The following is a 14,670-nucleotide window of genomic DNA, read 5'->3' as shown; positions in this document are numbered from 1 at the left end:
AAGGGGCAGGAGGTTTAGAGGGGATTTGAGGAAGAACTTTTTCACCCAGAGGGTGGTTGGAATCTGGAACTCACTGCCTGAAAGGGTGGTAGAGGCAGGAACCCTCACAACATTCAAGAAGCATTTAGATGAGCACTTGAAACGCCATAGCATACAAGGCTACGGACCAAATGCTGGAAAATGGGATTAGAATAGATAGGGCTTGATGGCCAGCACGGACACGATGGGCCGAAGGGCCTCTTACTGTGCTGTATAACCCTATGACTCTATGGGTTGGATTTTCATTGAGGAGGCGGGTAGGAGGTGGGACTACAACTTTCGGGGTTGTAGTCCCGCCTCCATCGAGTTGTATTGATTGACCTTGTTGAGCCCACCCAGCGGGCTCAGCAGGCCAATTAAGGGCCACCCGGCAACAGGTGATGTCACAGATTGACATTTCATCTGTCAAAAGCTTTTGACAGATGAAATATCAGCGTTCAACAGCTGTTTGAAGCTGCCAAACACTGACAATCTGTACACCAAGTTAATTCCTTCCTCTCAGGCTGATTTAGAGATCTCTCCGGAACAGAAAGCTGAATGCTACAATTTTTGACAGATCGCGGCCATTCTGCTTTCTGTGCCGGTGAGATGAGGGACTCCCGAGACCTGAAGGAAGGAAGGCTGTAAAGGTAAGTAAAACTACTTTAAACACATGAAACACACTTACCTTTGCACTCATGCACCCATCACTCACCTGAACACCGGACATCTTGACCCCTCCAAGCCCTTCAGCCTGACGGCCCACCTCGCTAACTTGGCATGGTTTGGAGCCATCGGGAATCCCACATTTCAAGAATGAAAATAGGGATTAGGCTAAAAACTGCCTGTTAACTACCTGTTAACAGGCAGTTTATTGGCACTAATCCCCTTCCCGCCTCGGGGAGGCGGGTCCCAGTGCGGGGCGGGTACCCGCCTCCTTTGAAACTGGCATGGAGGTGGGTTCGTGCCCCCCGATTTCGGGATTTTAACCCCCCACACGCCTCCAATCCCACCTCCACGGCCCAATGAAAATCCTGCCCTATGACTCTATAACATAACCACTATGCTACCATTGTCCAGGGAAAGGCTCTTTCATTGACTGTAGGCCTCAGCCTCCCTTTCATTCCGAGTTGTACTTTCTGTTAGGATGTGAAGTGATAAGAAAGGTTAGATTGATTCTTTTGTAACTTCTGATCGGCAACTTAGGTGTCCTGTTGTTTGTCATCTCAAATAGGATGATACTGAGGTTTAAATCCGTGTTTATAAAACAGTGATTTGCCATAGTATTTAAGATCATATATTTACTACTTCATGAATTCCTTATAAAACTTAATTTAGCACAAGAGATATGGAAGGCATTCACATATTTCAGCCCAGTACTAATAATGTTGCACTAATATTTACAACTAATAATTGATAAATTTATATTATAGTCTGTAAGTGGAATTTCCAGGTGATTTATGATCTTTGCTCAAGCCTGCAGCAGTTCTAGTAAGTGTGGAGAGACATCCAAGAACACACAGTATTCTTTCAAAGCTTGTAGATGCCGAGAAGAGATTAGTGAGTAAGAATTCAAGGTAGAACTATTTGATGGAATAATTGAGCGGCTGCAGGTCACAATTAAGAAACCCGCGAGTGAAGTACTTTGATTTTCAATCCGAGCTGCACGATGGAGAATTCTCACTGTGGAAATAACCTCCCCCCTTGCCTGCAGCCGTTTAATGGGACCTATCAAGCTTACAGTATAAAGCAATTTAACACTGCATTCACAGTAGAAATCCATAGGTTGAAATCAATCTGCTTTCTCATTTGTCCCGTAGCTTCTCACTTGCCCAATCCAATGCAAAATTGCAAGTGCAAAGGGACGGAATGTCATTCAAGAATTCTGCAGCACACTCACCGGTAAATGCCCAAGCAATGAGGAAACACTGTCGGAGATATAAATAATGTTTCCGTCGGCACTCAGTGCTATGAGAAACCCATCTAAAGCCTGAGAGGAAATCAAAAGAAAACACAGCCATCAATGCTCCACTTAAGTGCAATATACGTTTCGATCTGCTTTTGAACTAGGAACCCTTGGCAAATGTGACAACATTAAGCTGCAGACACCAGTAAAGTCTGGATGGATGAACATTACAACAACAACAAAAGCAGGCCAGGTTATACTTTGGTTTTTGTGCCGATGTGATAACTTACATTTGGTCAGCCGGGTGTCTGACATGCATAGAAACCTATCATCGTCTTTAAGGCTCTCCAAACCAAGCTACTGAGAGACCCACATATACTGACATTCCATTCCCCATATGGGACACACACACTCTCATCCCAAAGCAACATATCCCACTTACCGAAGTCCAGTGAGTTGGCCGAGCCAAAGGTTTAGGAATCTAAAGTGTGGGCAGGGGAGCTGCTGCTGTTTAACTAGCTACAACCATGTAGCTAACCACTACAAAGTACAGAACACTGGTAAGTTTCCTGCTGTCTGTCCTGTTAAGACTAACCTACCCATTCAGGCGTTGACTCGCATGGCTATCTGGAGGCGGGTGGTGGAGGAATCCTCGCCCCCACTGACAGATTCCATTAATGATTAATGCCCCGGAATACAGTGGACTTGACAGGTTCAGATACCAGATTATCGAGACTAACTGATTTTTCCCCATGCTTCACTTGCAGAGCCCAAACCTAAACATTTTCCTCAACTTTACTGTATGCGACTGCACTTCAAAAGTGATTTATTGATGGAGAAACACTTTGGGAAATCCTGAGAATGTGATAAGGTGCTATATAAATGCAAATTTCCTTCTATCGCTGGATAAAACCTACAGGGAAGCATTTGGTATAGATTTGTTGCAAGGTAGTTACAGTAACCTACTGCTTGATAATTAATGCAGACACATTTAAAAACCATAGAAACTTGTAATCTTATTGTGTGTACTGGGTTGCCAACAGTACAATTAAAAAAAAAAAAAAAAAAAAAATTCTCGGGTTGCGGGCATCGTTGGCAAACCCGGCATTTATTGTCTATCTCTAACTGCCCTTGAGAAGGTGGTGGTAGGCCTTCTTCTTGAACTGCTGCGGTCCGAGTGGCGAAGGCACTCCCACAATGCTGTTAAGGGTGACTGCTGTAGGTAGGATCTGTTCAGGTAAAGAAGGACCCAGCTGGATGACCAAACATTTCTCCACTTTGCACCCAGCTTTGAGACATACCTCAGGTGAAAGCTATACTCCAATCATCAATACAGGAAACTCTCTTTTAACCGGCAAAATTCAGGAGTAGGTTCAGGTAAGTTTTACTGTATATTAGTGGCCGTGTAACCGGGGTTCCTGGATCTGTGGCCGTGTAACCGGGGTTCCTGCACCTGTGGCCGTGCAACAGGGACACCTGGATCTGTGGCCGTGTAACCGGGACTCCTGCACAAGTGCCGTGTAACCGGGGCTCCTGCACCTGTGGCCATGTACGGGGCTCTCGTACCTTGGTAAGTATACCTCTCTGCAATCCGGACTTTTTGATCAACCGGCACCACGCCGGTCCCGTCGGTGCCGGATAAAAGAGTTTCCTGTACTTCTCAATCCATCCTCCACATTTGTGCTGCATTCCAATCTCCAACTCTGTGAAGCATTTGACCTCTGCGATGGAGATGCTGAATTAGCATGGGTTGTACTGAAGTGATTTTATTTACCTCTAACATCAACTGTGTGAACTCTTCATTACTAAGGAAGGAAGGCTTCCAGTCCTGCCTGATCTCACAAGCCTCTGTCTGGGCCGAGAGTTCTGAAAGGGAAAATATGTTTGAAATGACAGTCCGTCTGTTGAGAAAAACGGGTCCGAGAGCATGTTTGAAGTACATTTTGCAAGTTAACTGTATAACCAACATGACATCACAAATCAGGCTAACATTAAGCAGCTCGGCCCGGTATGAAGAAATCCAGCTAGAAGTTTTGGTTTATGACCAGTGCCTCTGGTTTATGACTGAATGAGATAAACTCAACTTTTAAGAGTAAGTTAGATAGGCGGTTGAAGAATATTGGGAATAAAGGGATATGGGAACAGAACAGACACACGGGATTAGGACTACTGCTCGTGTGGAGGATAAACTTGAACACGGATTGGTTAGGCTGAACAGCCTGATATGGAATTGCCATGCTTTTACATAACAACATAAGAACTAGGAGCAGGTGTAGGCCATTCGGCCCCTCGAGCCTGCTCCGCCATTCAGTAAGATCATGGCTGATCTTCTACCTCAACTCCACTTTCCTGCACCATCCCTTAATTCCCCTAGTGTCCAAAAATCTATCGATCTCTGTCTAGAATATACTCAACGACTGAGCCTCCACAGCCCTCGGGGGTAGAGAATTCCAAAGATTCACCACCCTCTGAGTGAAGAAATTTCTCCTCATCTCAGTCCCAAATAGCGGATCGCATTCCACAGATCTGTCCATCTTTCCATGTAAACTGCCAAGTGGTGGTCTGTGCTTATGGTCTAGCCTATTGCACAGCAAGGCTGACCTGTGAATGCCTTGGCTGTCCTGTGTGAAATACATCAATAAAACTCAACATGTAGGTCTGTATCTAGTCAAGGTGGTTGAGAACAGTGTAATCCTTCTCTGTGAATGAAAATGTGAAGCCGTGAAATCTGCTGTGGGAGGTTGGACGGTTGTGAGGTAAGCTGCCGATAGTCATTTCTTTAAATATTTGGGGAGAAAAGCTTTCAACGTGGAATCTGTGGATTAAGTATGATTTTGAATAAGTAGCCTTCAAACTTAAAAATACAGTCTTATATTGTGAAGGAATAAGCCATATTTCAGAAAAATACACCATCATATGAACAGATTTCTGATATTATTAATACATGATATACTGGGTTTAAAAATCTAAAGCCTCAGCGACACAAGCTGTGTCAAAACAGGCTTCTGAGATGCGTTGGTTTGATAACACAAGCTGTAAAAACCACACAGGCTTTTGAAGTGGGAATTGATTGTTAATGCGAAAAAAATGGCCCTATTGAAATAGCCGTTTGGCACTTCCAGAAGGTCTGGAGTTTGGGAGAGACACAATGGAATGACCCAAGTAAAGTGTTAAAAATGAACACTCAGGGAAACAGAAACACAGAATATTAAAAAACCATGGGGGAGAAATTCGGTTGGTTGCGCCACCCATTAGCGCCTTAAGAGGGCGCTAAGTGGGTCACAAGCCAACTGGCGCCCGGGCGCGGCACTGCCCATGCCTCCCGCTAAATTCCACAGGATGTTAGTGGTGGCGCTAACTGTTAGCGCTGCGCCACTGCCGATGACGTCATAGGTGTGCGCAGCGCCCCGCTGATGCCCCGGCCGTGATATTCGGTGGCGCCCCCTGATTTGCCGCTGGACGCTATGTCCGACGGGATCAGGGGGGCCTACCTGCGGTCGGGGAGGTGCAAATTAAAGGCAAGGTGCGGGGCGGCCATTTTTGTTGTTGGCCGCCTGCCAGCACCTGCCTGCGCTCCCGTCCCCGGCCTCCTGAACACCCCCCCCCGCAGAGTGCCAGCTGCGCTCCAAGAGCCCGGCACTTCTCTTCGGTGCTGGGCTCTTTTGCCTGCACTCCCGATCCTCGGGGGCTCAGCTGGGCCCCAGATCGCGCTACACAAGGCCCCTCCCCTTTAAGAAGGGGAGGAAGGCCTGCAATACCGCAGCGCGATGTGCCGCAGCGTGTGGTACTGCAGCATGTTGCGCCACGATATTCACTCGCAGCACCCCAAGAGGGAGGCGGGGCGCCTCCAGTAGCGCCGCGCTTCCCTTTGGGGCGCAACCACTCAATTTCCGGTGCGGGGGCGCGAATGTTTCCGGGGCGCTACTTTTAGCGACCTGGCGAGGCTGGCACCTCAATTGGGGCGCTACTCAATTTTTAGCCCCATGTGCCTTCGTAAAAGTAACATCAAATGAAAGACAGGAAACATAAGATTATATATGCAACCAATTGAGATAGCTAGAAATGCATGAAACACCCTGGTTGAAGTGTTTTTAATTTACATGTAGTAAATATGATACCAACAGAACACTTTGAAGATATGACTTCAATAGATGCCCCAAGCAATCACATGGCTTTTGTATTGAACTTGGAACACCACAGAGTCACAACTGTTAGATCCGTGTGTTAATGGAGACACGGAATGCAGGAGTTGATTTAACAAGTGTTTACTGAACAAAGTCTGGAGGTGAACTAACAACACAAGACGCTACACAGGCTTATATACCCAAGTGGTCACTACTGGTACTACAATATACAGGGGCTTCAAAAACATAGTTCCTCTTAAAGGTACATACACTACAATTCCTCCCCTTTTAGATAAATAGTACATAACATTTTAAGTAATCATTAAATAACATTTTTACAAGAACAATAATATACACATTTGCTGAAGTTAATCAATTACAAATTCAGTCTCTCTGGAGGCTTCCTGACTCGGTCCGGATAACGCCTCGGTGGTGTAGTAGGTTCTTTTGGCAAGGTCGATTCGGCTTCAATGCTAGTGTCGGGTTCATCTGGTTCCAGTATCACCGGATCGGAGGTAGATACTATGGGTATCTCTGCTTCATCACTAGGCGTATAGAGTTGTGGTGTAGGCTGTCCTTTTTCGGATGACTCTATGATCTGGTCAGCATGGCACCTTATTATGCTTTCTCCAATGTCCACGGTATACATCAGCGGTCCTAGTCGTGTGCAAATAGTTCCAGGCTGCCATTTCTCGGTACAGTAGTCCCGGCCCAAAACTGGTTGACCTTTCTGGAAGGTTCTAGTTGGCCTTTCATTCATGCTTTGAAATTGCCGGTTCTCTACGTTCCTTCTGACGTTGGGCTTGACCAAATCCAGCCGGCATCTTAGTCTTCTATTGAAAAACATCATGGCGGGGGTTTGGTTTGTAACCACGTGTTGCATTCCTGTACGCAAACAAGAAGTTATCTACCTTATGTTGTAGATTTATGTCTTCATTACCCATGGCCTTTATGGCCTTCTTGAAGGTCTGGACAAACCTTTCAGCCAATCCATTGGTGGCGGGATGGTATGGGGTGGACGTGTAGTGCTTGACCCCATTGTTTTTTAAGAACTTCCTGAATTCTTCGGATACAAATTGCGGTCCATTATCAGAACAGATCTGTTCAGGCAGCCCATTCCTGGTGAATATGGTCCTTAATACTGTGATGGTTTTTTCCGTGGTGGTGGAGGATATCTTTATTACCTCCGGCCACTTGGAGTGTGCATCCACCGCGATTAAGAACATTGAGTCCATAAATGGACCAGCAAAGTCGATATGTACCCTTTGCCATGGAGATGAGGGCCACTCCCATGGATGTAGAGGGGCTTGTGGTGGGGCGTTTTGGACCTTCTGGCATCCTAGACAGCTCTTGGTCATTTCTTCAATGTCTCCATCGATACCTGGCCACCACACAAACGCTCTGGCTAAGTTCTTCATTTTCACTCTACCCAGATGCCCCTCGTGAAGCTCCTTTAGCACTCTATCCTTGAGTTTGGGTGGAATCACCACTCTGGATCCACACATCAAGGTTCCTCGGCACACTGACAGCTGTTCTCTTCTTTGCGAGAATGCTGGCAACAGTGGTTCGCCATGTGCTGGCCATCCCTTCACCGTTAAATCGTAGACTCGTGAGAGAGTCAGGTCGTTTTGCGTTTCCTTTTCAATGGTAGAATTTGCCACCGGTAGACATTCCACTATGATCGAGTGGAATATCTCCACTGGGTCCACTGTAGGTGCCTCTTCCACCGTTGGCAACGGTAGGCGCGATAACCCGTCAGCATTCCCATGCTGTTTTGTTCCTTTGTACTCTATGTCATATTGGTGTGCCCCTAGGAAAAGGGACCACCTCTGTAGCCTTTGCGCTGTCATAATGGGAACGCCCTTTTTAGGGTTGAATATGGAGACGAGGAGTTGATGGTCAGTCAACAAGGTAAACTTTTGTCCATGTAGGTAATGGTTGAATTTCTTCAGCCCCCACACCAGGCTGAGTGCCTCCCTGTCGACCTGGGCATAGTTACACTCAGCTTTTGCGTCACGCTCATTGAACTCAGCTATCGGTCGCTCCGAGCCATCAGGGAATCTATGCGATAATACCGCTCCCACGCCATAAGGGGATGCATCGCACGCCAGTCTGATTGGCAGTGATGGGTTGTAATGAGCCAACACTTCCCTGGACGTGATCAAGCCTTTGCATTTATGGAAGGCACGTTTACAGTCTTCGCTCCATTTCCAAACTACTCCCGTTTGTAGCAGTGCGTTAAGCGGGTGCAGAACCGTCGACAAGTTTGGTAAAAATTTATGATAGTAATTTACTAATCCCAGGAACGACCTTAATTGTGAGACATTTTCAGGCGCTGGGGCCTTTATGACCGCTTCAATTTTTTCAGGTGACTTATGCAACCCTTCTTCGTTAATGACATGGCCACAATATGATATTTGTTTCTGGAAAAATTTGCATTTGGGGCGATTTGCTCGTAGGCCCCGTTCTCTCAGCCTCGTGAGCACCTGCTCCAACTTGGCAAGGTGCTCGTTGTCGTTTTCTCCTGTTACAAGGATGTCATCTAGGTAGCATTGAGTCCCCGGAATCCCTTGCAGGACTTGCTCCATAGCTCTTTGCCAGATAGCCGGAGCTGATGCCACTCCGAAAACCAGTCGATTGTACTGGTACAGGCCTTTGTGTGTGTTTATCGTGAGATACTTTTTAGAGGCCTCCTCAACCTCCATCTGTAGATATGCCTGTGCTAAGTCAATTTTGGTGAAACATTTCCCTCCGGATAGTGAGGCGAAAATATCTTCTATCCTCGGAAGAGGATACTGTACCGTGTGAAGAACCGGGTTTACAGTCACCTTGAAGTCCCCACAGATGCGAACTTTTCTCTGTTCTTCAGATTTATCATTATTCAACGTTTTCTTCATGACCGGGACGATGGGTGTTGCCCACTCGCTCCAATCTACCTTGGATAACACGCCTGCTTTTTCCAAATTCTCCAGCTCTGCCTCGACGGCTGGACGAATTGCGTATGGCACCGGCCTTGCCTTAAAAAACTTGGGAATTGCCGCATCTTCCACTTTTATTGAGGCGGTGGTGCCTTTCAGGGTTCCTAGTTCCTGTTGAAACACTTCTTTGGCGTTAGCCAAGATTTCTTTTAATCGTCCAGGTATGACGTCATCATCGTTTTTTTCTTACTGGTCACCGTCAGTGCCTGAATGGAGTGCCAGTCTAAACGTATCTTTCTGATCCATTCACGTCCCAACAACGGCGGACCACCATCTTGCAGAACGTATAAATACAACTTCTGTATTTCCTTGCCGTTGTATACAACAGGCACCCTTATTTTCCCTCTGGGGTATACTTTCTGCCCCGCATATGTCTTGAAGACAATGGATGTGTCTTTCAAAGGTATATGCGGAAATAGTCTTTCGTAATCCCGTCGACTCATGACGGTCAGAGCTGATGCTGTATCTAGCTCCATTTTGACTGGGGACCCCGCTATCATGAGGGTAACCCAAATGGTCTGGTAATCTTCTTTGGCAATTACATTATGTAATTTGAGACAGCTTAGTCTCTTGTTTCCAGAGTCGCTATCACTCTTCTGGTCTTCGGAGCTACTGTCCGTCATCATTTGTACCTTTCTGTACTTTTCCTTATTGACCCTCTTACTGTCAGCGGATTTCTTTCCAGATCTGCATACACGTGCAATGTGTCCCATCTTTCCGCATTGCCTGCATGCTTTGTCCTTGAACCAGCAGTCCTTCTGGTCATGGGTGGGTCTGCCGCAGCGATAACATCTCTCGAAACCCCGTGTCATTTCATGGGTGCCGAAGTCCTGTGGCTTTTGCTGTATCTCTGCAGCTCCTCTTGCTGCTGCTTCGTATGATACAGCCACACTGAAAGCCTTGTCCAGTGTCAAATCTTTCTCAGAAAGTAGTCTTTTCTGTGTTCCTTCGCTTAAGAGACCGCAGACGAATTTGTCTCGTAGAGAATCTACCAGTCCTGCCCCGAATTGGCAGTGCTTTGACAGCTTTCGTAATTCGGTGAGGTAATCAGCGTTACTTTCATTCTTGTGCTGATTCCTCCTGAAGAATTTGAATCGTTCCGCTATCAGCAGCGGTGTTGGGTTTAAGTGCTCCTGTAAGGTATCAACAATCTCCTTAAAATTCTTGTCCATCGGTTTGGCTGGAGTGATCAAGTTTCGTAACAGCCCGTATGTCCTTGCGCCCATCAGATTTAGAAGTACCGATGCCTTTTTATCATCCAGTACTTCATTCGCCTTGCAATATACCTCCACTCTTTCCACATATGTGGTCCAATCTTCCATATCACTATCGAAAGCAGTAATATTGCCAGTCTTCGGCATCTTGAAAATCTAAAATGGCGCTTCCCGCGCTTTTCTTTCTTCCCCGCCGAGTTAAGATGGCGCCTCCCGCGCTTTCCCGCTGCTGCCGCTGCTGCCAACGCTGTTCTCCGCGGTTCCCGTTGCGACCTGCAGCTTTTCGCGGTATTTCTATTTTTTTTAATATATTGCTTCAATAGTTTCTCCGTTACTTGGAGAACCATTCCCGTCGTGGAGCGGACCCTCTGGGACTTTCCCCTCCCTCTGCTCAGTCCGAACGCTGACCTGCTTTGCAGCACCAGCCGCGCCCTGAGTGCTCCACCCTCTCTCTCTCTTTGCTTCTGCTTCCCGACTCGCTGCCCAGCCCCGTTGCAGAGCCACCCGATAGAGCTCTAGCCCGCCGCAGCCCAGGAAGGATCAGTGCACTACCTGCCACCAGCCCGTTTAGCTGGGGAAACCACAGACTGGAGACCAAGCCTGGCCCTCGTTTTCGAGTTTCTTCGAGTTATTTTTTGTATTTAATTTTTTTCTGTCTTCGACCTTCGTCTGAGGAATCGATCCCCTTGAGGTGCTGCCGAATTGCAGGTAAGTTCGTTTCTAACTCGTCGCCACTGTTAGATCCGTGTGTTAATGGAGACACTGAATGCAGGAGTTGATTTAACAAGTGTTTACTGAACAAAGTCTGGAGGTGAACTAACAACACAAGACGCTACATAGGCTTATATACCCGAGTGGTCACTACTGGTACTACAGTATACAGGGGCTTCAAAAACATAGTTCCTCTTAAAGGTACATACACTACAACAACGTCTGCTAATAACCAGTTAAGCCAATATTAAGAATTGATTGGAAGACCTTTGTTAAGAATGACGTCAAATAAATACTACTGTCATATTGTTTTTATGATAAGTTTTTGAAACACCTAAACACAGAGACAGGATTCTAAAAGTTAACGGCTAAATTGACAGTAAGAATAGAAAACAGCCAACAGAGAATGACTTAGAGATAATTAGCTTACATCAGCAGAAAACTTCAAAGGATTTACTACTGCAAAAAAGATATAAAAATAAGAGCTTTTCAGATAGACAGTCAGAAGTCGCTGGAAGGGCAAGCATTTCTCAACTTCACAGGCATGCTCTGTAAGTTCTTAACTTTGAGTCTCGGGTAATCAAGGTATTTGATTTTGGTGGATATTCTGGATTAAGAATAAGAAATGTAAAAATGTACGAAGTTAAGATTTGAGAATAAGGATCTCTGAGGGTAAGAAATGTAAGTTATTTGTTTTTGAACTGTTAATGTTGTGATTGAATCAACAGCTGTTAACTGTATGTCGGCTCTTAAATAAATTTATATATTTTTAGAATTGTCTCGGGTAGTATTTCTGTATAAACTCGCAAACTCAATTTCTGTACACTCTTTTGTGAGGAGTTGCAGAATTCTGGGGGGTATTCCGGACCCTCATAATATCCGGAAGGTTACAGTCTAGTTAAACTTATTAAAAGTGCTATCCGGAGGATGGTAACATCTTCACGTCGTTCCTTTCCTTTAGGGAGAGATAGTCTGAACCTTTAGGCCCAATTAAGCATCTTATAGAATTCGGCTATCTTTAACTTTAGTTGAAGGTGAACGTCTGGGGAAAAGGGCTAGGACTAGTAACTATCCTTTCAATATCTGTGACCTTCAGGATTTAATACAAAATTATTAACATTCTGTGGCAAAGTGAAGTATAATAAACCAAAAAGGGATTGTAGTGTTTTTTTCAGTCCGGCACTAAACAGTGTTGGGTTTGTCCAATAGCCATAGCTTAGCTGTTCGATCGCGCATGAAAACGGGCAGGCGGGGGGCGGGGCGCGTGTTTGAAGCTCATGCTGTGGCTACAGCAGGTGACATAGCTCGGTGACAGCCTCCCACAACCCTCCTCACTGAAGTTGAGGTAAGAGAAGACTGTGGATTTGGCCTCCTGCGCAGTGTCCTCCCTCCCTCCCTCCCTCCCTCTTCTCCTATCTTCTCCGCTGCTCCCCCTCATCCTCCAGCCCCAAAGGCAGACCTACCAGGCCACACACGTCTGTAATAAAACGGTTGTGAACGTAGCCAAGAACCAGTCTAGAACCAGAAGTCAGAATTCAGTTGATGAAGGCAGAAAATAGGCCAAAAGCACCCAGAAGTTAACCAGCTGCCTAAAAGGACAAACCAGCAGCTAACCTGTATGAAGGGGACAAGACCTTTAAACAGCCGTGCCGAAGGGTCCTTGCTGTCTCTTAGTGCTATGAGTTGCTGAGCAAGTTTATCACATGGCGAGTAAGCGCTGGGGCAGCCCAATTTCACAAAAGGGTCCTACAACAAGCGTAGAACCCTTATTTAAATATGATAATGAGTCTTTTACGTGTTTCCAGTGCGCATCCTGAATGCCTACAGCTGAGCCCAATCCAAGATAGTGGGCGGTGCACTTCCGGCGCAGAATTAACGCGTGCTGCCTGCCAAATTGGACCCTTACGTGCCCGTTGTATACTGGTAAAGTGGGGGCAATGTGAGCAACTTTCTATGCCCATGTCTCTGGCGATGTAAGAATCATATCGTAGTTTTTTCAGGATGTTTAAAGACTTGATTTAGTTTAATTTAATTCTTTCCTTAGTATTAGGGATGACCAGATTTAGTGCCAAAGTTAGGTGATGGGAACAAGGCAGGTCGTCATGGCGATGCACATGCAGGTCAGAGCTAGTGTGAGGGGTTCAGAAGATGCTGTAGATCTTGTGAAAGGGAAACGATAACTACTGAGTTTTGTTATTGAATATTTTAAAGTCTGTACAATTTCAGGATAGCTGGTTTATAGTAAGATGGTAGAGCCTTGACCCTGTAAAAGCTGAGTCACTTAGAGACATCTTTGTTCTCCAGTCTGCTGTAAGATCTCTAAGAATTCAACAAGCATAGAATTGGTTCCAGCAAGCAAGCTTACAAAGAGTCAGTAAGGTGCCCTTGGAGTCTGAACATTGGCGCTTGGATTACAATGGGTAGAAATCTAATGAAGAATATAACCAGTGTCTAAGCAAACCTCGGAATATAGCTACAAGTACAGGTTGGAGAAGCTGGATTTGTTTTCATTAGAGCAAAGGAGGTTGAGGGTGATTTGATAGAGGTGTGCAAGGTTATGACGGGTTTGGATAGGCTAGACGGGGAAAGGCTGTTCCCACTAGTTGATGGTACAAGGACTAGGGGACACAGATTTAAGGTTTTGGGCAAGAGATACAGGGGGGATGGGAGGAAAAACTTTTTTACGCAGCGAGTGGTGAGGACCTGGAACTCGCTGCCGACGGAAGTGGTGGAAGCGGAGACACTCAATGTATTCAAGGGGAGACTGGATAGGCACTTGAGGGAAATAAACTTGCAGGGCTACGGTGATAGAGCGGGGGAATGGGACTGACTGGATTGCATTACAGAGAGCCGGCATGGACTCGATGGGCCGAATGGCCTCCTTTTGTGCCATTATGACTCTATGTTCTTACCTTTTTGTTTCTGTAGGAAATCAATTGTCCTCTGTAGCACAGTCGACTTGTCCATCTTGTGTGTGGGGCCCTGCAGCATGGCACTAAGTTCTTTGATGAGTACATTGAACTGGTCCCTTCGTTTCTTCTCAGATTTGTTGCGTGAAGCCCTTTTATAGAAGGAAATCTTTTAGGCAGTTAAGTAAAAGTTATAAATTCAAACAAGACACATGCAAATATGATACGTGCGGTTGATGTGTTGGATATGTGGAAATATCGTCACCGATTGCAATGTGTTAAGTCTTTGGTTAAAAAAAAAAATTGCAAAGAGGAAAAAGACCACACCAAGACTGGGCATTAATTGTAGCGTTTCAACACAGTTTGATCCCTGCTTGAGCCCCACATTAATGACACAGCCGCAGCATCCCTCTACGAAATTTCTGGAAACGCTCTTCCACTCCACTGATCATTAACTTTTGTTCTGAAATGTGCCCTTTGTTCTTTGACTGGAGGGAACAGCAAAGATCTCCAGTCACAACAAAAAACAATGAGGGGTGGTGGGGGGGGGGGGGGGGGGGAGATTTTAACCCCATCGTTTCCTGCAGGAACCAGGTGTGCGGGCATTTGAAAAACCCCGGGCGACTTACCTGCCGATTCATCACATGCTTTCATAGAAACATAGAAGATAGGAGCAGGAGTAGGCCATTCGGCCCCTCGAGCCTACTCTGCTGTTCAATGCGATCATAGCTGATCATCCAAATTCAGTACCCTGTCCCTGCTTTCTCCCCATATCCCTTGATCCCCTTAGCCTTAAGAAATATATCTAAC

The 14,670-nt window shown here is 46.0% G+C and overlaps 1 protein-coding gene and 1 long non-coding RNA gene across 2 annotated transcripts in view; one reads left to right on the top strand and one right to left on the bottom strand.

Moving 5' to 3' along the window:
* The window catches only part of npas2 (neuronal PAS domain protein 2), a 351,575-nt gene that overhangs the window by 89,942 nt on the left and 246,963 nt on the right, over positions 1 to 14,670 (bottom strand). The window contains exons 3-5 of the mRNA XM_086001688.1: positions 13,864 to 14,012; positions 3,699 to 3,790; positions 1,919 to 2,008 (exon numbers count right to left, since the gene is read on the bottom strand). Of these exons, the coding sequence (XP_085857814.1) occupies positions 1,919 to 2,008; positions 3,699 to 3,790; positions 13,864 to 14,012 (331 nt within the window). The remainder of the gene's footprint in view (positions 1 to 1,918; positions 2,009 to 3,698; positions 3,791 to 13,863; positions 14,013 to 14,670) is intronic.
* The window catches only part of LOC147125340 (uncharacterized), an 80,107-nt gene that overhangs the window by 60,791 nt on the left and 4,646 nt on the right, over positions 1 to 14,670 (top strand). The window lies entirely within an intron of this gene.

This window comes from Somniosus microcephalus, chromosome 1 (genome assembly GCF_052327205.1).
Source record: "Somniosus microcephalus isolate GS21.2 chromosome 1, FLI_Smic_1.0, whole genome shotgun sequence".
In the NCBI taxonomy this organism is placed as follows: Eukaryota; Metazoa; Chordata; class Chondrichthyes; order Squaliformes; family Somniosidae; genus Somniosus; species Somniosus microcephalus.
This window is presented reverse-complemented; position numbering and strand designations above follow the sequence as displayed.